At 46.4% G+C, this 20,579-nt stretch overlaps 1 protein-coding gene across 1 annotated transcript in view; it reads right to left on the bottom strand.

Moving 5' to 3' along the window:
- ME3 (malic enzyme 3) overlaps positions 1–19,713 on the bottom strand; it is a 94,828-nt gene extending 75,115 nt beyond the window's left edge. Inside the window, exons 1-2 of the mRNA XM_081909864.1 lie at positions 19,416–19,713; positions 18,967–19,184 (exon numbers count right to left, since the gene is read on the bottom strand). Of these exons, the coding sequence (XP_081765990.1) occupies positions 18,967–19,152 (186 nt within the window). The 5' untranslated portion in view covers positions 19,153–19,184; positions 19,416–19,713. The remainder of the gene's footprint in view (positions 1–18,966; positions 19,185–19,415) is intronic.
- Positions 19,714–20,579: the final 866 nt, after the last annotated feature.

Raw genomic sequence — 20,579 nt, 5'->3', positions numbered from 1 at the left:
GCGCAAGAGAAATCATGACTTGAGGGAAACACAAAGCGGTCTCTTACACTATTATCATGGAATGTGGCTGGTATTAAATCCAAACTGATAGATCCATCATCTGTTACCTATATAAATGGCAGCCACATCCTTCTATTCCAAGAGTCATGGGCCTGTGAGGACTTCTATCTACCAGGATATAAGGGCTTCTATCTGAATGGCACGCAGAATTCAGTATCACATGGGAGACCGCAAGGAGGTTTGGCCACCTTTGCTTCCTTAGCCATAAACCTTCAGGCCGAAAAAATCGACATCCAGTCGTCACTCATGCTGATTATAAAGTTACAAACAGCAGAGGAAATGATAGTAGTGATCAACATCTACTTATGCCCAATTTATAAGAGAAATCTGGTTGATCTGAGATGGCAGGAAATCCAAGCGACATTGGAAACGCTCTCTGATAACTACTCAGAAGCCTCTTTTCTGTTGGCGGGAGACTTTAATGGACGCCTGTCATATACTGACCAAACCTTATTCTCTAAATTTAACAAGTACCCTTCTTCACCTTTTATGACTACAGATCTTTTACCAAGGAAATTCAAAAATATCATAGCCACTTACGCAGGTTTCAAATGTAGGCAAACCTTGCTGGCCCTCAATTTCCCTTTACTAAATGGGGCAGATGTGACCAACTTGCGCAAGATGGGGGCACCAAAAAAAAAAGAAAAGAAAGAAAAAAAAGAAACCCAAGTTTTATAGACCTTGTTCGTAGAATCATTCCTCCACCTTGCTTAAAATACTTTGATTCATGTTGGAATGGCATACAAAGCATGAAGAAGTTAAGGCAGTGATTTTGGGTATAACATCCAACTTTCATCTTGGGGAAAGTTGTGGAGAGAAGAAATAAAAATTACAGCATGCTGTGCGTTGAAAGGAAATTACATGAAAACGATGTACCGTTGGTATCTAACACCAAGTAAGATTGCAAAAATGTATAAAACTAAATCAAATATGTGTTGGAAATGTAAAGAGAAAGAAGGTACTTTTCCATATGTGGTGGTCATGTTGTAAGGTAAAAAGCTTCTAGAAAATTATTTATAATGAACTAAAGAAAATGTTTAAAAATGCATTTGTTAAAATAAACATAAGTCTTTCTTTTAGGTTTAATAGGGAAAGAAGTAACAAGAAAAGATAAAAGACATTTTATGTATGCAATGACGGCAGTGAGAACGCTACTAGCCCCAAAATGGAAAGAAGCAGCATTACCAACAAAGGAAGAATGGCAGACAAAATTGATGGATTATGCAGAAATGGCGAAACTAACAGGGAAGATCAGAAACCAAGAAGATCAAGTATTTGCTAGAGACTGGAGTAAATTCATAGTTTATTTGAAAAACCACTGTAAGCAGTTAAAAACACTGGTAGCATTGTACTGTAATGACATTTGTAATGTGAAATTGACTGTGATAAAACGGATACATAATAGCTGGAAAAATTATAATATGCAAAAAATAATAACTTTTAATTTAAGAACCCTTGAGAGGGAGGGGAGGAATTCAGAAGGTTCAGGGAACCTTGTAATTGGATATACAGTGGTACCTCAGGTTAAGAACTTAATTCGTTCCGGAGGTCCGTACTTAACCTGAACCTGTTCTTAACCTGAAACACCACTTTAGCTAATGAGGCCTCCTGCTGCCAACGCACCGCCAGAGCACGAATTCTGTTCTCATCCTGAAGCAAAGTTCTTAACCCGAGGTAATATTTATGGGTTAGCAGAGTCTGTAACCTGAAGCGTATGTAACCTGAAGCACATGTAACCCGAGGTACCACTTATGTGAAAGATAATATGTATAAAAATGTGAAAACAAGTAAAAATATTATTATTAAAATACTTTGATGCGAGCAGAAAAGGTTGGGTTTTTGGGTGACTGGTCAACATTTGGCTACATTGTGCCTCCACTGTTGGGACACAGCATGAATCTGAAAACCAGCCACTGGGCATCACTAGTGTGCTGATGTGCCCAGATGCTTGTGGGCATCTCACAGGCATCTGGTTGGCCATTGTGAGAACGAGACGTGAGACCTGATGAGCCATTGGCCTGATGCAAAGACCCTTTTCATGCCCTCATATTCTTATTACTTGGAGTTTAACCCAGAGGCTGATTTCTAAGCCACTACACCACGACGGACACCATGGAGGAAGGCTCCATTGAACATGGCTTCTCACTGGGCAAGAGGTTGCTTGACGCATGTACACATCACCCAAACTCTTTATGGCAGTCATCGTGTGGGACTTCTGTGGAGAAATCTGGTTTCATTCTAAACCAGACCTAAATGGTGCCAGGAATGTCCACAGAAGAGAAGACAGTGGTAGATTTGCAGTTAAAGGTGAAGATAAAGGGACCTCTGACCATTAGGTCCAGTTGTGGCCGACTCTGGGGTTGCGGAGCTCATCTCGCTTTATTGGCCGAGGGAGCCAGCGTACAGCTTCTGGGTCATGTGGCCAGCATGACTAAGCCGCTTCTGGCGAACCAGAGCAGCGCACGGAAATGCCGTTTACCTTCCCGCTGGAGCAGTACCTATTTATCTACTTGCACTTTGACGTGCTTTTGAACTGCTAGGTTGGCAGGAGCAGGGACTGAGCAACGGGAGCTCACCCTGTTGCAGGGATTCGAACCGCCAACCTTCTGATTGGCAAGTCCTAGCCTCTGTGGTTTAACCCACAGCACCTCCCTAGATCTGCCAGCTACACAACACCACTTAAAAGGGAGCAGAGTATCAGGTGACCTACGTAACAGAGATGCTGTGTTGGGGGGGAGGGAACGATGCTTTCTCAAGAGATCCGCACGGAGGAGTATGGCAAAGAGGGGGTTACTGCCTTCAAAGGATGTGCCAAAAATGAAAAAGAACAGCGTCTTGTGTGTGCTGTGGACTGTAGTCTTGCTCCAGAAATAGCTCTGGGGAAAGGTGCCAGCTATTATTAGCATGCGAGCTACTTGCCACTTCTTTGAAGCGTATTAAAGACTCAGAAAATGAAAAAATACAAAGCAATAGAAATAATGATGGTGGTGATTTTATTCTTTATACCATGCCCATCTGGCTGGGTGCCCCTCCCCCCCCAAAAAATGAGGAGGGGAAGTCCTAATGGGTTCTCATTGCCCCATATGAGCACAGCTTCCTCTATCTTCACAACCAGGGATGGGAAACCTCAGGACCCAAATGCAGTCCCCCAAAAAACTTCTCTGTCTGGTCCTTGGGACTATCTCCAGGGCCACCCACACTCCTGAGTCACATCTATTACCGGCCCTGCTTTGAACTGCCCTGAGTGTTTTTGTCTAGCTGCAAAGCTCTTTTTTTAAAAAAACAAAACACTTTTTTATTGATTTTCCAAAACAAAATTAAATAAAACTTAAACTTTAACATTCAACCTTTTTTATCTTCTTATTCACCCTGCGCAATTTCGCGCCCGGACTTCCCTCCTTCGGTTTTCCCAATTTACATCCATTCCTGCAGATTCTTAATTACATTCTATATACATCACAATATTTATGTTAGCCCTGCTACAGTTTTTAAACTTCTACAGTTATTTCATATATTCACAACAAATTTACTCCACTCCTCCTCAAACTTTGTCACTTTTTGGTCTCGAATTTTCTAACTCATTTTTGCCAGTTCAGTATACTCGAATAATTTCGTCTGCCACTCCATTAGGGTTGGTAACTCTTGGGATTTCCACTTTTGGGCTACAAGAATCCTTGCGGCAGTCTTGACATATAAGAGTAATTTGCAGTCTTCTTTTTTCACTTTATCTCCTATTATCCCTAATAAAAAAGCCTCTGGTTTCTTTGGGAAAGCTCTTAACCTCTTCATCATTCTGAGTGCTGGCCTGGAGGGAGATTAGAGAGAGAAAATAGCCTAATGGACACGAGTGGAAGTTACGTTTATGGCTCCACACACTTTTCCCTGTGGCTCCGCTCACCACTGGTATGTGCCCCCCCCCCGAAAAAGTTTCTCATAAAAGGAATATGGCAACAAGAAACCAAATCTTCAGTGTCATTGGCCCAGCCAGCCCTGTGGAACTCCCTGCCACTAGAGATTCAGCAGGCTCCTTCTGTTTCAACCTGAACTTTTTCTGTGCTGTCCAGGTCACGCAGGCCCTTCAGAAAACATATTTGCATCATAGTAAGGTGATGGTCTCTGATTTAAATTTTTTAAGTTTCAATTTTTAAAAATATGTATATTGTTGAAAACTGCTCTTATAAATAAATACAAATTCACTCCACAATAATAATAAAAATAAAAATATGAAAATAAGCATCTCCACGTAGGGTTTGGAGAGGCGGCTGCCACCGCCCTATGAAAGCCTTTCTGGTAACATAGGAATCAGGGAATCTGCCTTATACGGAGTCTGACCATTGGTCCATCTAGCTCAGCCTTTCTCAACCTGTGGGTCCCCAGATGTTGTTGAACTACAACTCCCATCACCCCTAGCTAGCAAGGCCAGAGCTCAGGGATGATGGGAGTTGTAGTCCAACAACATCTGGGTACCCACAGATTGAGACCGCTGATCTTGCTTCTCTACTGGCTGCACTGATGGGCAGATTTCAGATGAAAAACTATCTGGAGTCGCCACAGAGTGAACCCAGGGCTTTCTCCATGCAATGCAAACACTCTGCTGTGGTGCTTCTCTCAGGAATACCAGAGGCGAGCCAGAGGTCCTTTGGGTAATGTTTATGCTGCTGCTGCATTTAAGTACGGAACATCTCCCATCAGGAGGGCACAATAAACAAACTCATTTGGAAAGGATTACATGGGTTCCTTGGTTTAGAATCCAGGAAGATTGCGGGAGTCTAGTTAGGTCTGAATGTTTATCAGTTTCTGGGAAGCGATTTGAGACGTATTTTATTGCTGCTTCTGTGCTCTGTATTGTCTGCTCTTTCGTGCTTTTTAACAGTTTCTAGGCAGCGCAGAAAGGAAGTTTACGGCTTCTCATTTTTATTTGCTGGCAGATTTGCAAAGAGCTCTTTGAAGCCAGGCTGGCAGAGCAGAAATGAATTAATAAAAGTATCCGGGCACTATATAATTATGCAGTTCAAGCAAGCATCATTACATATAAAACCAGCCAAGGCATATCTAGTAGCACAAAACAATCGTTTCTTCAAGCAACAGAGCTTCTGTGTTGTATATTGCCCTGCGATCTTCGAATGAAGGGCTATATATAAATTTAATAAATTTAATAAATAATAATATCAGCAATGTCCTTTGCAAGTGTGGTGATCCTAGGTCAGCTTTCATCCACCAGACATTCTGGACTACACCTCTCATAACCTCCTGCTTCCCAGGTTGGAGACAGCCATCTTAGATACATGCAATTTATTGCGTTATATTTGCAATGCAGAAACACCGAGAAACGAGCTCTGCTCTTCACCATCAGGGCTTGCTCTGAGCTCTCAGGTGCCAACAGGGTTTTCTGGGCTCAGTACACTGAATGTGGATTGGGGCCCAGACAAATTAAGATGGTCTCACTGGTGCTGCAGTCTGCAGGGTGCTCACCTGCCCTATAAGCAAAGTAGAGGAAATTTGTAGATTTTTTAAAAGGGGAAGAGGCAAGAGATTGGGGTCCAGCGCACAGGACTTGCGTATTGAGTGTTCTGGGCTGTCTTTTAACAATGACCTTGGGTAAAGGGTTAGGGTAAAGGACTCCTGGATGGTTAAGTACCATCAAATTTGAGCATGGGGTGAGACACTCAACTCCGCTTTCAGGCTGAGGGAGCCGGTGTTTTTCCACAGACAGATTCCTGGGTCATGTGGCCAGCATGACTAAACTGCTTCTGGCGCAACGGGACACTGTGATGAATGCCAGAGCACATGGAAATGCTGTTTCTTTTCCCATTGCAGAGGTACCTATTTACAGTGGTACCTTGGGTTACAGACACTACAGGTTACAGACTCCGCCACCCAGAAATAGTACCTCAGGTTAAGAACCTTGCTTCAGGATGAGAACAGAAATTGTGCAGCAGCGGTGTGGTGGCAGCGGGAGGCTCCATTAGCTTAAAGTGGTGCTTCAGGTTAAGTACAGTTTCAGGTTAAGAACGGACCTCCAGAATGAATTAAGTTCTTAACCTGAGGTACCACTGTATTTACTCGCGCTGGTATGCTTTAGAACTGCTAGGTTTGCAGGAGCTGGGTCAAAGCAACGGGGGCTCACCCTGTTACACAGATTCTACCTGCTGTCTCAGGCTTCCTCAACCTCAGGCCTCCAGATGTTTTGAGACTACAATTCCCATCATCCCTGACCACTGGTCCTGCTATCTAGGGATCATGGGAGTTGTAGGCCGAAAAACATCTGGAGGGCTGAGGTTGAGGAAGCTTGTGCTGGCCCTTCGACTGGCAAGCCCAAGAGGCTCAGTAGCGCCACCCGCATCCCTGATTAACAGATACAGCAGGTCACAACCTCCATTTAAAGCATTTATACCACTTTAACAGTTATGGCCCCCCAAGGAATCCTGGGAACTGTAGTTTGTTAAGGGTGTTGGAAACTGCAGCTCTGCTAGGAGTAAACTGCAGTTCCCATAAGTCTTTGAGGGAACTGTTAATGTGGTTTAGACGTACAGTGGTACCTCGGGTTACATATGCTTCAGGTTACATACGCTTCAGGTTACAGACTCAGCTAACCCAGAAATAGTGCTTCAGGTTAAAAACTTTGCTTCAGGATGAGAACAGAAATCAGGCTCTGGCGGCGCGGCAGCAGCAGGAGGCCCCATTAGCTAAAGTGGTGCTTCAGGTTAAGAACAGTTTCAGGTTAAGTACGGACCTCCGGAATGAATTAAGTACTTAACCAGAGGTACCACTGTACTTTAAAGCTAGGGTGTGGATTTGACCTGAAACTATGGGGGGGGAGGAAGGAACTGAAAGAGAGGAGGGCAACCAGCCTCTTAGGAGTTTGGGCCAAGACACGAGGATTTTTAGAATTAAAAACACACACCCAGCTTAACACACCAATCTGATTCTTCATGGGAGCCATCTGGATTCCTGCCAAAGGAACAAAATGCTCTGCGCAGCAACTGCTGTTGCATGTGCCTCTGATTTGAGCTAAACAAGAATGCAGCAACAGAGTTTCGCAAATAAAGGTCTAAACGATGGTCTCGTCCGCAAGTACCCTTGATGTCAATCACGCTGCAGCTTAGGCAGCAGGATCCGATGAGGCAACACATAGGAATTCTGGCAATGCCTGAGAAATAATCTGAGACTGTTTATTGCCTCTTTCCACGGGGCTGCAAGTATTCCCCTTCCCCGCCTCCCCCCTTTCCCCAATCCTTTCCAGCTGTGACACAGCAAAGAGCAGAAATCTCAAGACCCTAATTAACCCAGAACGAAAACACCCACCATGAGTCCCATGTCATTCTCTATAATCCTCTGCTCTGCAACTAACTTTTAACAGGTCTGACGGGCTGCAAAATTGTCTCCCTCAGATAAGTTACACCCACATCACACACAAAGGGGTCTTTAATCACCTCCCCCCCCACAACACAGGCTCTTTCAAGGCCCCCCGCCCTCAGGCACCCTCTCACTCCTAGGGACTCTGGGCTCACACAGTGATAGAGCCTCTATAGCTATTTGCAGCACGAAAGAGGGAATTAAAGGGTATTTTGCCTGTGTCCACGCTCAGAAAAAACTGGAATTCACAAGAACACAAGGAATTCACTGGAATTCTAGGACCCCTGACAGTTAAGTCCAGTCAGGGACGACTCTGGGGTTGCAGCGTTCATCTCGCTTTTCTGGCTGAGGGAGACAGCCTTTATTCGCAGATAGTTTTTCCAGGTCACGTGGCCAGCATGACTAAGCCGCTTCTGGCGAAACCAGAGCAGCGCATGGAAACACCGTTTACTTTCCCGCCGGAGCAGTACCTATTTATCTACTTGCACTTTGAATTGCTTTCGAACTGCTAGGTGGGCAGGAGCTGGGACCGAGTAATGGGAGCGCACCCTGTTGCGGGGATTCGAACCGCCGACCTTCTGATTGGCAAGCCCAAGAGGCTGAGTGGAATTCTAGGAGAAAAAACACTGTGATACCACAGCCATGGCTTCCTCTCAAAGAATCCTGGGAGCTAGAGAGACATAGCCCAGCAAAGCCCCAAGGGCCAGACCAGGGCTTGATTTAGGTTTGATGAGGCCCTAATCTACTGAAGGTAGATTGTCGCTGTTTTTTTGTGTTGAATATATGCTATATGGAAATTTATGGACCTAATAGGTATGGACTGCAAGAAGATCAAACATATCCATTCTTAAGCAAATCAGCCCTGAGTGCTCACTGGAAGGACAGATCCTGAAGCTGAGGCTCCAATACTTTGGCCACCTCATGAGAAGAGAAGACTCCCTGGAAAAGACCCTGATGTTGGGAAAGATTGAGGGCACAAGGAGAAGGGGACGACAAAGGACGAGATGGTTGGACAGTGTTCTCAAAGCTACCAACATGAGTTTGACCAAACTGCGGGAAGCAGTGGAAGACAGGAGTGCCTGGCATGCTCTGGTCCATGGGGTCACGAAGAGTCGGACACGACTAAACAACTAAACAACAACAACAAATAGGTATCTAAAGCTATTTGCACATAACAGTCCATGCAGAATGTAGGCACCCTATATATAGAAATGAGCAAACCAGTGATATTTGAGGGAGCAGGCTAGCAGGTGGGGCCCATTACTTACATCATGGGAGCCTACACAACACAAAACACTGTTGTTGTATATAGGTTTTATATGTTTTTTATCTTATATTTTGGAAATGTACATCCAGGTTTATTTCCTTTAATTCCCCCCCCCCCCCGAGAGTGGTGCCCTAAGCTACAGCTTGTTTAGCTTATATGTAAATCCAGCACTGGGCCAGACAGAACGGCCCCCGCTAGACCTCAGGTTCCCCAACATGACTCTAACCAACATATATCTCTGCATAGCTCATTTATAATTGTATCGGGATGTGCCTTCTAATTGTGAGCTGCTGCTGGAGCCAATCTAGGCTGAAAAGAACAGCATGTCTAATAAATAACCCCCACTTACTTCCTCAGCAATTAGCATCCAATTAACAATTGCCATCGCCACGCTGTTAACAGCTTCGCTGTTTCTGCAAAGCTGTGCAGTTTCCCATGCATAAGGGGTTTTCTGCTGCTAAATTAAGCACAACTGGCAAGGCCTCCTCCCTTTGAGAAGATCTCTTCTGAGAAGCCGTCCCAGGCACAGTTCCTCAGCAGTGACTACGAAATCAGCCTGAGCGGCTTCTAAGAAAGATGGGCTTAGGTGTTAACCATAGAAAAGGATGCATTTGGCCCTGGGAAGGTTGGCAGGGTGCAAATCTGGCCCTCAGGCTGAAAGCGGATTCGCACCTATGACACAGGCCTTAAATCCAAGCCTGTTGCACATAATCTGTCAATTGGAATGCCTGGTGGCGGCGTTTAATCATTCCAACCAAGTGCTGAGTCAGCACCACCACGAGGCGGAGTAGCCTTGGGGCTACCGCCCTGCAAGGAGCTGAGTCATCGCTCAGCTCTCAGAGGATGTAAACACAGCTGCACGGGCCTCATCCACGCCAAGATCGCCAAGAGGTTTTTGCATTGCGCAAGACTTCATTCCTTTCTTGCAGAGATTCCAGATGAATTGTGGTGCCCTGGAATTCTGCATCCAGTTCTGGGTGCCACAATTTAAGAAGGCTATTGTGTGTTTCTGTGAACTGCCCTGAGACCCCCCCCCGGGGTATAGGATGATATATAAGTAAAATAAATAAATAAGATGGAATGTGTGCAGATGAGGGTGGCCAAGATGATCAAGGGTCTCAAAACCAAGCCTTATGAGGAATGGTTGAAGGAGTTGGGTATGTTTAACTTGGGAAATTAAAAGACGCCTGCTTCTTGGGAGAAAATCAATGACAAACCTAGACAGCATCTTAAAAAGCAGAGACATCAACTTGCCAACAAAGGTCCATATAGTTAAAGCTATGGTTTTCCCAGTAGTGATGAATGGAAGTGAGAGCTGGACCATAAAGAAGGCTGATCACCGAAGAATTGATGCTTCTGAATTATGCTGCTGGAGGAGACTCTTGAGAGTCCCATGGACTGCAAGAAGATCAAACCGATCCATTCTGAAGGAAATCAGCCCTGAGTGCTCACTGGAAGGACAGATCCTGAAGCTGAGACTCCAATACTTTGGCCACCTCATGAGAAGAGAAGACTCCCTGGAAAAGGCCCTGATGTTGGGAAAGATGGAGGGCACAAGGAGAAGGGGGTGGCAGAGAATGAGATGGTTGGACAGTGTTCTCGAAGCTGCCAGCATGAGTTTGACCAAACTGTGGGTGGCAGTGGAAGACAGGAGTGCCTGGCGTGCTCTGGTCCATGGGGTCACGAAGAGTCGGACATGACTAAACAAATAAACAACAACAAATTTGGGAAAGAGGAGACAAAAGACGGAGAGAAGATATGAAAACCATCTTCAAATATCTTAAGGGCTGCCACATGGAAGAGGGAACAAGCTGGTCCGGAGCGTAGGACCCGAACCAATGGCTTCAAGTTACAAGAAAGGAGATTCTGACTATAAACATCAGGCAGAATTTTCTGAAGGTAAGAACTGTTAGACAGTGGAACGGACTCCCTCAGGAGCTGGTGGACTCTCCTTTTTTGGAGGTTTTTAAGCAGAGGTCGGATAGCCATCTGTCATGGATGCTTTGGTTGAGACTCCTGCATTGCAGGGGGTTGGACTGGACACAACCCTTGAGGTCCCTTCCAACTGATTCAATTTAGGGAGTTCAGTCCTGCTTGTTCACTCTCTCTCACCCCTTACCCTTGCAGACCTACTATCCCATGTGGGTGGTCCAAAACTGGTCCATAGGGTGGGGTTAGGAAGATCAAAATCTTGACTAGATGATCCTCAGGGTCCCTTCCAACTCTATGGTTCTATGATTCCATGAGACCTTCTCACTTCCTGGAGCCTTTATGATGGACTGGTTCATAATAGCCAGCAACCACCTACAATCACCATCACTTGTGGTAGCATCTAGGAGGATGCACTGCTGCCCCCAAGCTCATGACCCGGCTGTGATCACACAGAGGCACCCATTTTAACAGCTCATATTTCCGCACAGTGCAGGAGTGGGGGGACTTTTTTTAAGCCCGAGGGCCACAGCCCATCCTAAGCAACGTTCTGAGATGTCGCATAGCAGGTGCAATACTGGGCAGTGCAATAAGCTAAAACAAAAAGCTTAAAAACTATGGAATAAAAGGAAACATCTTGGCAGAATTAGACTGTATTGTATAAATATAAGTTCGTAGGGAGGTAAAAAGAAATTATATAAGAAATATGTAACTGTGCGGTATAAAGTAATGGATAGATAAAGTACAGTGAGATTAATTGGAAGTCAGTTTTAAATTTCTTCTCTATAGGTTTTATCATTGTGTTCAGTATCAGGAGCATATATGATGATAATTATATTAATCTTGTATCTTATAGTGTGGTGGTTTGTTTGTTTTTTCTGTTGTTTGTTTGTTTGTTTGTATGTCTGTTTTCTCATGAATTTATTTTAAATTAATAAAGATACGTTATAAAATAAAAAAGCTAAAAACCAAACCAAAACTCATGCCAACAATCTATGTATCTGGATGGAAATGCCTAAACAAAAGCCTTCTTAGTGGGTGTCGAAAAGAGTGCCTGATGTCAATAGGCAGGCAGTTCCAAATTTAGGCGCTGCCACACTAAAAGATCAAATACAGAAGGTGTATTATGTGGCACACCTGAAACATTCTGCAGATACATATAGGGTAAAGTGTTCTTATCAAGGTTATGTAAGAAGCATTAGCATTCACAGCATGAACTTCAAAAAGAGAGGGAATGGATTCCACTAAGGACAGGATTTGGCCTTCGGCCCCTCTGCTGAAACATTTTCTTCCTTCATTCCTTTTTTTTAACCACCCAATGAACGCTTCCAGCAGCAAGAACAGCTCTCTTTTGTGCTCCATCTCTGACAACTCAGCCCTCAAAGATTTCCTCTTGGCCACCACGGACTTGACCCGCCCTGGCAATGGCCTTCTTTGAAATGCCAATATTCATGCATCCTGAGCGTTGCCAACAGCCTGGAAAGGAAAGGACTCTGTGGTTCATTTAGCCCAATTTTCTAAATTGCACGCTGACATCATTTTTAATTTATTTTTATTTTTCGTAACCTGAGATGATAAAAATGTTCAGTGCAGCAGTGGAATTTTATTTTATTTTTGAAAAAAATATGAATATTGCAGGCACGTGGTAATTCGTCTATGAACTAAACTGGTCTTTCAATTATCCCCAGGGTCCATAGAATGATAATTGCTTGGAGATCCTAAACTAAGCTAGGTAGTATGTGTGCCTGTGTGTGTAGATACCATCTCTTCCTCAATGTGGACTACAACTCCCATCATCCTTTGCTATAGGCCATCCTGGCCAGGGCTAATGGGAGTCCAGCAACTTCTGGAATATATCAGGTTGGAGAAGAAATAATAATAATAATAATATATTATTTATACCCCACCCATCTGGCTGGGCTTCCCCAGCCACTCTGGGCGGCTTCCAAAAAAAATATTAAAATACTGTAATACATCAAACATTAAAAGCTTCCCTAAACAGGGCTGCCTTCAGATGTCTTCTAAAAGTCTAGTAGTTGTTGTTCTCTTTGACATCTGGTGGGAGGGCGTTCCATAGGGAGGGCGCCACTACCGAGAAGGCCCTCTGCCTGGTTCCCTGTAACTTGGCTTCTCGCAGTGAGGGAACCGCCAGAAGGCCCTCGGAGCTGGACCTCAGTGTCTGGGCTGAACGATGGGGGTGGAGACGCTCCTTCAGGTATACTGGACCAAGGCCGTTTAGAGCTTTAAAGGTCAGCACCAACACTTTGAATTGTGCTCGGAAACGTACTGGGAGCCAATGTAGGTCTTTCAAGACCGGTGTTATATGGTCTTGGCAGCCGCTCCCAATCACCAGTCTAGCTGCCGCATTCTGGATTAGTTGTAGTTTCCGGGTCACCTTCAAAGGTAGCCCCATGTAGAGCGCATTGCAGTAGTCCAAGTGGGAGATAACCAGAGCATGCACCACTCTAGCGAGACAGTCCGCAGGCAGGTAGGGTCTCAGCCTACGTACCAGATGGAGCTGGTAAACAGCTGTCCTGGACACAGATTTGACCTGTGCCTCCATGGACAGCTGTGAGTCCAAAATTACTCCCAGGCTGCGCACCTGGTCCTTCAGGGGCACAGTTACCCCATTCAGGACCAGGGAATCCTCCACACCTGCCTGCCTCCTGTCCACCAAAAACAGTACTTCTGCCTTGTCAGGATTCAACCTCAATCTGTTAGCTGCCATCCATCCTCCAACCGCCTCCAGACACTCACACAGGACCTTCACTGCCTTCACTGGTTCTGATTTAAAAGAGAGGTAGAGCTGGGTATCATCCGCATACTGATGAACACCAGAAACCTGATCTATAGCTACGACAGGGGTGACGCAAATTTTTGCAACCCAAGGGCCGCACTCCCTTCTGGCCTGTCCCCAAGTTAACCTCTTCCAGAGCAGAGGGAGAAGGCATTTGGGTGCGAACCACAGTGGTGAACTCCAAGTTTTGATAGTTGCACTGGTAGCATGTCACTGAATAGGAAACGAAAGCAGGGACTTGCCATGCAAAACACTGCCGTTAATTCAGCCTTATCCAGCCTTGATTTTGCTTAGACAAGGAAAGCCCCTCTTCCAGAGGCCACAGATTTGTTAAAACAACTTCTAAATCCTTTTGCTCACAGCTCCACTATCGCACAACAGAGGTTGATCCTGCCACCCAAAACCAACAGCAAAGGCCCCTAGCAAGAAAACCCGACTGTGGGCTGCAACCCATGCTAGTCATTTTCAAGATGAAACCCTCTGGGTTGAAGCCAATGGATTGTTTATCTATTTATTGCATTTGTACCACACTTTTCCCCTCCACGGAGCTCGAGGGAGTTTACATGGTTCCCCCTTGCTCAATGAATACCCACAACGACCCAGCGAGGTTGGGTTAGGCTGAGACCAAATGGCCAGCCCAACGTCACCCAGTGAGTTTCATGGCTGAGTGTCCTAGTCTGACAAGTCTAACCATTACGATGCACTGCAGCACTAAGGAGAACGTTCCATGGGCACAAATTTTTCCACTTGTGCAACAGAACCTTCTCCCACTGTCTCCTCACCCTGTGACCCCCTAAATCTGTTGTAGGGGTTCCCTCGACACTGTGAAGTAAATCTGGAGAGGGCATGGGGCACGAAAAGCAGGAACAAGGAGGGAAATGCCATTGTGTTAAGTGGAAATCCTTGTGCCCTCGAGACACAACAGAGTATCACCCATATAACTGACTTAGGTCCATTTGTTCTATTTTGAATAATATTCTTTATAGTTATGGAGTAGTGGGCATTGGGGATGGGTTTATGGAACCAAGGAGTCTGAAAAGGTTTGGGAACCACTGATCTAGGCATGAATGGCAGTACAGTGGTACCTCGGGTTACATACCCTTCAGGTTACAGACTCTGCTAACCCAGAAATAGTACCTCGGGTTAAGAACTTTGCTTCAGGATGAGAACAGAAATCATGCAGCAGCGATGTGGCAGCAGCGGGAGGCCCCATTAGCTAAAGTGGTGCTTCAGGTTAAGAAGAGTTTCAGGTTAAGAATGGACCTCCAGAACGAATTAAATACTTAACCCAAGGTACCACTGTACAGTGGTACCTCTGTTGTCAAACATTTCGGTTCTCGAATGCTGAAAACTTGGAAGTAAATGCTTCTGTTTTGGAACGCTTTTCGGAACTCGAACGTACGACGCAGTGTCCATTGAGTGCAAGAAGCTCTTGCAACCAATGGGAAGCCATGCCTTGGTTTTAGAACGCTTCGGAAGCTGAAGAGTCTTCCAGAACGGATTATGTTCGAGAACTGAGGTACCACTGTATACACATTTTATAAATAATAATAGCACATAATCTAAATGTTTGGCTCTGCATTGCTTTCCCGTTGCAACACTTTGGGTGGCTGCACAGAGCAGACCTATTTGCAAAAAAAACCCCATAGTTGGCAAGTCACTATAATATCGATATCCTGTCACGTTTTGTTTTTTTTTAAAAAAGGAAGGGAAAACTGCTGACTGCTGAACTGTGTGTCTGCAAAGCTAGCAGTGGCAGTTCTCCAAAAGATAGGGAAAGCTTTGCTCCAAAGTACATAAATTACACCTCCAGCAGAAAGAAATGAAAGGTGTTTAGCTGGGTAAATGAGATGACTTAAGGCACAGCTCCCACAAACAGTAAAGAGGGGAGCAATCCTGTCTCAGGTCCTAGTGGGGGAACCACAAGATAAAATGCTGGACTAGATTCTGGGAGACCAGGGTTCAAATCCCCACCCGCTACTCAGCCAGGACTCTCACAACGTGGCGTTGGACCAGTCTCAGTCTCTCAACCTTAGCCTACAGGGTTGTTGTGAGGATAAAACTGGGAAGGGGACCCATGTCTTTGAGCTCCTTGAAGGAGAGGGGTGTTATAAATGCGATGAATAAATAAAAAATGCAGCTATCTGCCCATAGAAAAAATAAGGCACAGAAGAAGAATTTGGGACCTGCTTTCTCATTCCTATGGTAGTCTGGCATCCACAGATGTCATGGTCTCATCGTCAATAACTTGCTTCAGGGTGGGTGTTCAAACTCTTGAAACCTTAATTCCAGGGTTAGGGTTAACAGTTAACAGTTTAACAGTTAACAGTTAAACAGTTAACAGTTTAACAGATTTTATTCTGCACCTGGCTATCAGCCACTTGTGACCCAAGGAAGATGCCCAGGTGCTAGGATGACGCCAGACGTCTACACCATCTGAAAGAGCATATGGTTTTCACATACATCTGTACCTTGGAAGTCAAACAAAATCCGTTCCGGAAGTCAGTTCAACCTCCAAAACATTCAGAAACTTAGGCTTGGCTTCTGATTGGCTGCAGGAAGCTCCTGCAGCCAATCGGAAGCCACGGAAGCCCCGTCAGAGGTTTGGCTTCCAAAAGAATGTTTGGAAACTGGAATGCTCACTTCCGGGTTTTGATCGTTCGGGAGTCGATTTGATCAGGAGCCCAAGGCGTTTGAGATCCAAGGAACGACTGTACTAGCAACACATCCTGTAGAGTTCTGTATCAGTTATGTTTTACCTGCACAATCAGAATGAATTTCAGGAACCAAATAAGACTTTCAGGAAATAAGACTTTAGGGCTGCCTTGTCCAAAAATGGCAACTACACATTCCGTTCTGGAGACGGTAACCCTGGCTTAAGGAACCATTTGGCGCCTAGCTTATATACCTGAATTTCTAACACTGCTTCCAATCTTGAAGCATCCTGCATTTGTCTGATGCTAGTGGCCGCAGGGCACTCCATAATTCATGGTCCGGTAAAGGTAAAGGGACCCCTGACCATTAGGTTCAGTCTCGGACAACTCTGGGGTTGTGGCACTCATCTCGCTTTATTGGCTGAGGGAGCTGGCGTACAGCTTCCGGGTCATGCGGCCAGCATGACTAAGCCGCTTCTGGCGAACCAGAGGAGCGCACAGAAACACCGTTTACCTTCCCGCCAGAGCGGTACCTATTTATCTACTTGCACTTTGACATGCTTTTGAACTGCTAGATTGGCAGGAGCAGGGACCGAGCAACTGGAGCTCACCCCATTGCAGGGATTCGAACCACCGACCTTCTGATCAGCAAGTCCTAGGCTCTGTGGTTTAACCCACAGTGCCACCCACGTCCTGGTTTTGTAGGATACTCCAAATGGGGAGAAGCCATTTTGGCATAGTGAAGTGGTTTTCAACCAGTGTTCCGTGGCACCCTGGGGTGCCTTGAATGATAGTCAGGGGTGCTGCAGGCAACACTGGCCTCTGTCCCTCTTTCCTTCCCTCCCTCCCTCCCTCCTCAGACGCCCTTTCGCGTCGCGGCTTTTGTTGCAGCAGCCCTGGCTACAAGCTCCCCAGGCAAATGGTGCCTCTGGGGCTGGCCAGGGGGTGCTTCCCAGGCCCCTGTGGGGCAGTGTGAGGAGGCACCTCTCTTTGGGGCAGGTGGGGGGCAGCTCAGAGACCAGAGGTGGCAGCTGCAGCTGCCCAGAGGACTCCCAAGGAGCAGGGAGAAAAGAGGAGGCTGGGGGAACACTCCACAAGGGAGGCTGTCCGAAAAGGGGTGAGGGGCTGCCGGCTCTGTGGGCAAGGGGTGGCATAACTGGGCTCCTGAGCCCCACAGGGGTGCCGCAGAAAGAATACGGTTGCTCAAGGGAGCTGTGGACCCCCAAAGGTTGAAAACCTCTGGCATAGTGGGATTAATTCTTTAGCATATTAATGTTGTGTTTTTACAGTCGGGGAGATCTGCTGCTTCAGATGTCTCTGAAGAGACCTTGAGTTTACTTAATAGTGTGCAGTGGGGTGGGGAGGGGAGGGGAGGGGAGGGGGGAGACGTTACCAGCAGTTAAATGTCCCAGGCCAATCCTAGTTCAAGCTTGCTACTAGCTTTCCAGGAGCAATGCTCAGCACTGCAGCTATGAGTGTGTGTTTATTTCCAAAACAAGCCCAAAATGTTTTCAGTCTTATTTGGTCAACAGATATCCACTCTAGGAATGACGTGAACCCAACAAACACCAATTATCTGAAACATTCATCTACTAATAGGTAACTAGCAGAAAACTGGTGGTGGAGGTGTATTGTGGGGTGGGTACAGAGAGACAGAATTATATGCGCTTTATTATCTGATTCTAAAGCCTGTGCAGGTTATCATAAGTGCAGTTAGACTATCGGGGGCTGGAAAATAGTGGGCAATACAGAGGAACATGACAGAGAATGTTTGTGTGACATGGAGAAATGGGATGGAATGAGGTTTCTCCTCCCTCTCTCATAAGACCAGAACCAGGGTTTGCCCCCAAAAGCTGAATGTTGCAATATTCATGGCTTATTCACATAGGTAAAGGTAAAGGGACCCCTGACCATTAGGTCCAGTCATGACCGACTCTGGGGTTGCGGCGCTCATCTTGCTTTATTGGCCGGCTTCCGGGTCATGTGGCCAGCATGACTAAGCCACTTCTGACAAACCAGAGCAGCGCACGGAAATGCGATTTACCTTCCCGCTAGAGTGGTACCTATTTATCTACTTGCACTTTGACATGCTTTCAAACTGCTAGGTTGGCAGGAGCAGGGAGCGAGCAACGGGAGCTCACCCCGTCACGGGGATTCAAACCGCCGACCTTCTGATCAGCAAGTCCTAGGCTCTGTGGTTTAACCCACAGCGCCACCCGCGTCCCCCCCCCCTTATTCACATATCACATAGTTAAAAAGGGTAGAATTCTCTGCCACAACCAGGGTGGAGAACAAGCCTATCAATGGCTACTAGTCAAGATGGTTTTCTACCACATCCAGTATCAAAGGAGATGGGCCCATAAATACCAGTCACTGGGAATCGCATTGTTGCACTTAGGCCCTTTTGGATTTTGGCCACAGTGAGAACAGGATGCTGGCCTAGACGGGCCTTTGGCCTGATCCAGAAGGCCTCTCCTTATCTTCTTACATAATGCCAAGACCACGAAGACCTGAAAAAGATTTGCTGATCCACAATCCTGCATCGTGAGCTACAGCAATGAGAGCAGGACCCATGTTATTGGTATGAATGGGTATCATAACCAGGAAGCTGTTTGGAGGCACAAAATCGAAACCTGGGGCAGTTTGCAGGAAAAGTTGCACATTGTTAGGTTTCCTTGCTTCTTCCAGAGTTCATTAAAAGTTTTCATGCAGCACTGTGAGATCAAGAAGAGGAAACATACCTGGGAAGAACTAGGCAAGCTGGACTCCACAGCAGCGCCAAAATAAGAATTTTATTAACAGAGGATGCAAAGACATGCAAATTCTCTCTTTCTCTCAGCAAAATAAATAAGTGCAAAAATGAACAAAAGCTTCCAAGCAAGAACAGAGAGGTTTAGTCTAACCTTGTTGAGATGGGGGTTCCTGGTGATGTCATAGCCCCTCTTCTTCACCCCCCTGGCTTTAGTGGGGGAAGGGTAGGCGTCTCCAGAGTAGCAGCATCTGTTCTGGGGGGAGCTGAACACCTGGAGCCGCAGCGTGGCCCCCGCCAGCCGAAGGACGCTTCTGCTCAACGTGGGCATCATCAGCATCGTTGCACAAAGCAGCCGGTGTCTATCCTGAGCTGTTTTCGAGACAAAGGCACACACATGAAAAAGGTTGCTCTGAGCAAAGGCGGGTCCTGCCAGCGCCACCAATAGATGGGATGGGATTTGGGGGCGGGGCTGGGGGCTCCCTTTGCATGGAAGGTTAACGGCGCCCTCCCCAAAAGGCCCCCCCACCCCAAACTCTGTCCTCCTCTCCCCGGACCAGAAATGCAAAAGGATAAAAATGGCAAAGAGCCACCGCCGCTTACTTTCGCCTCTTTCTCTGCCCGGATCAGGGCCCTGTCAGTCACATCACCAGCCGGCAAGTGCATCCAGCAGCCTTGGAGGAGGCGACCCTGCAAAGCGAAAGCAAACCCCAGGAAGCAGATCAAGTAACCAAATTTGTAACCCGGAGACTGGCTGCTGCGGAACGGAGCCCCGCGGCGCCTCCGCCTCCCAGTTTCCGTCCTCGACCCCCATCTGGGTTGAGACGCTGGTACTCCAGGACGGAGGGGAGAGGAAAGAGGAAAAGTCGTGCTTTAGCAGAGAGAGATCCTTATGAGCTTGTAGAGAGGCAGAGGGGGGAAAACAGAGCGAGGAAAGGAGAAGGCGGAGCTGAGGTTCGCAGGCGCCGTGCGCTCTGCGTAATCTCCAAGGTTGCACCTGAAATCGAAGGAATTTGGCTGCAGCTGGGGCCAGGATGTGTTGACAGTGATGCAGCTAGAACCACAGAATTGTAGAGTTGGAAGAGACGCTGAGGGTCATCTAGTCCATACCCCCCCCCCCCCGCATGCAGGAATCTCAACTAGATGTCAGATGGCCATCCAACCTCTGCTCGAAAACCTCCAAGCTAGCAGAGTCTACCAGCTCTCGTGGCAGTCTGTTCCACTGTCCAACAGCTCTTACTGTCAGAAAGTTTTTCCTGATGTCTAGTCAGAATCCCCTTTCATGTAACTTGAAGCCATTGGTTCGGGTCCTACCCTCCAGAGTGGGAGGAAACATGCTTGCTGCATCCTGCATGTGACAGATATTTGATACAGTGGGACCTCGGGTTAAGAACTTAATTTGTTCTGGAGGTCCGTTTTTAACCTGAAACTGCTCTTAACCTGAAGCACCACTTTAGCTAATGGGGCCTCCCGCTGCTGCTGTGCCGCCAGAGCACGATTTCTGTTCTCATCCTGAAGCAAAGTTCTTAACCCGAGGTACTATTTCTGGGTCAGTGGAGTCTGTAACCTGAAGCGTCTGTAACCCGAGGAACCACTGTATTTGAAGATGGCTACTGTATCTCCCCTCAGTCTCCTCTTTACCAGGCTAAACATACCCATTTCCCTGGGAAAGGCTTGCTATTTCCTATTTAGTTAAATAATCCATAAAAAGGTAAAGATAAAGGACCCCTGACAGTTAAGTCCAGTTGTGAACGACTGTGGGGTTGC

Source organism: Podarcis melisellensis, assembly GCF_964234715.1.
Source record: "Podarcis melisellensis genome assembly, chromosome: 4".
Classification (NCBI taxonomy): domain Eukaryota; kingdom Metazoa; phylum Chordata; class Lepidosauria; order Squamata; family Lacertidae; genus Podarcis; species Podarcis melisellensis.
The sequence above is the reverse complement of the archived record's forward strand: the minus strand, read 5'-3'. Positions and strand labels throughout refer to the sequence as shown.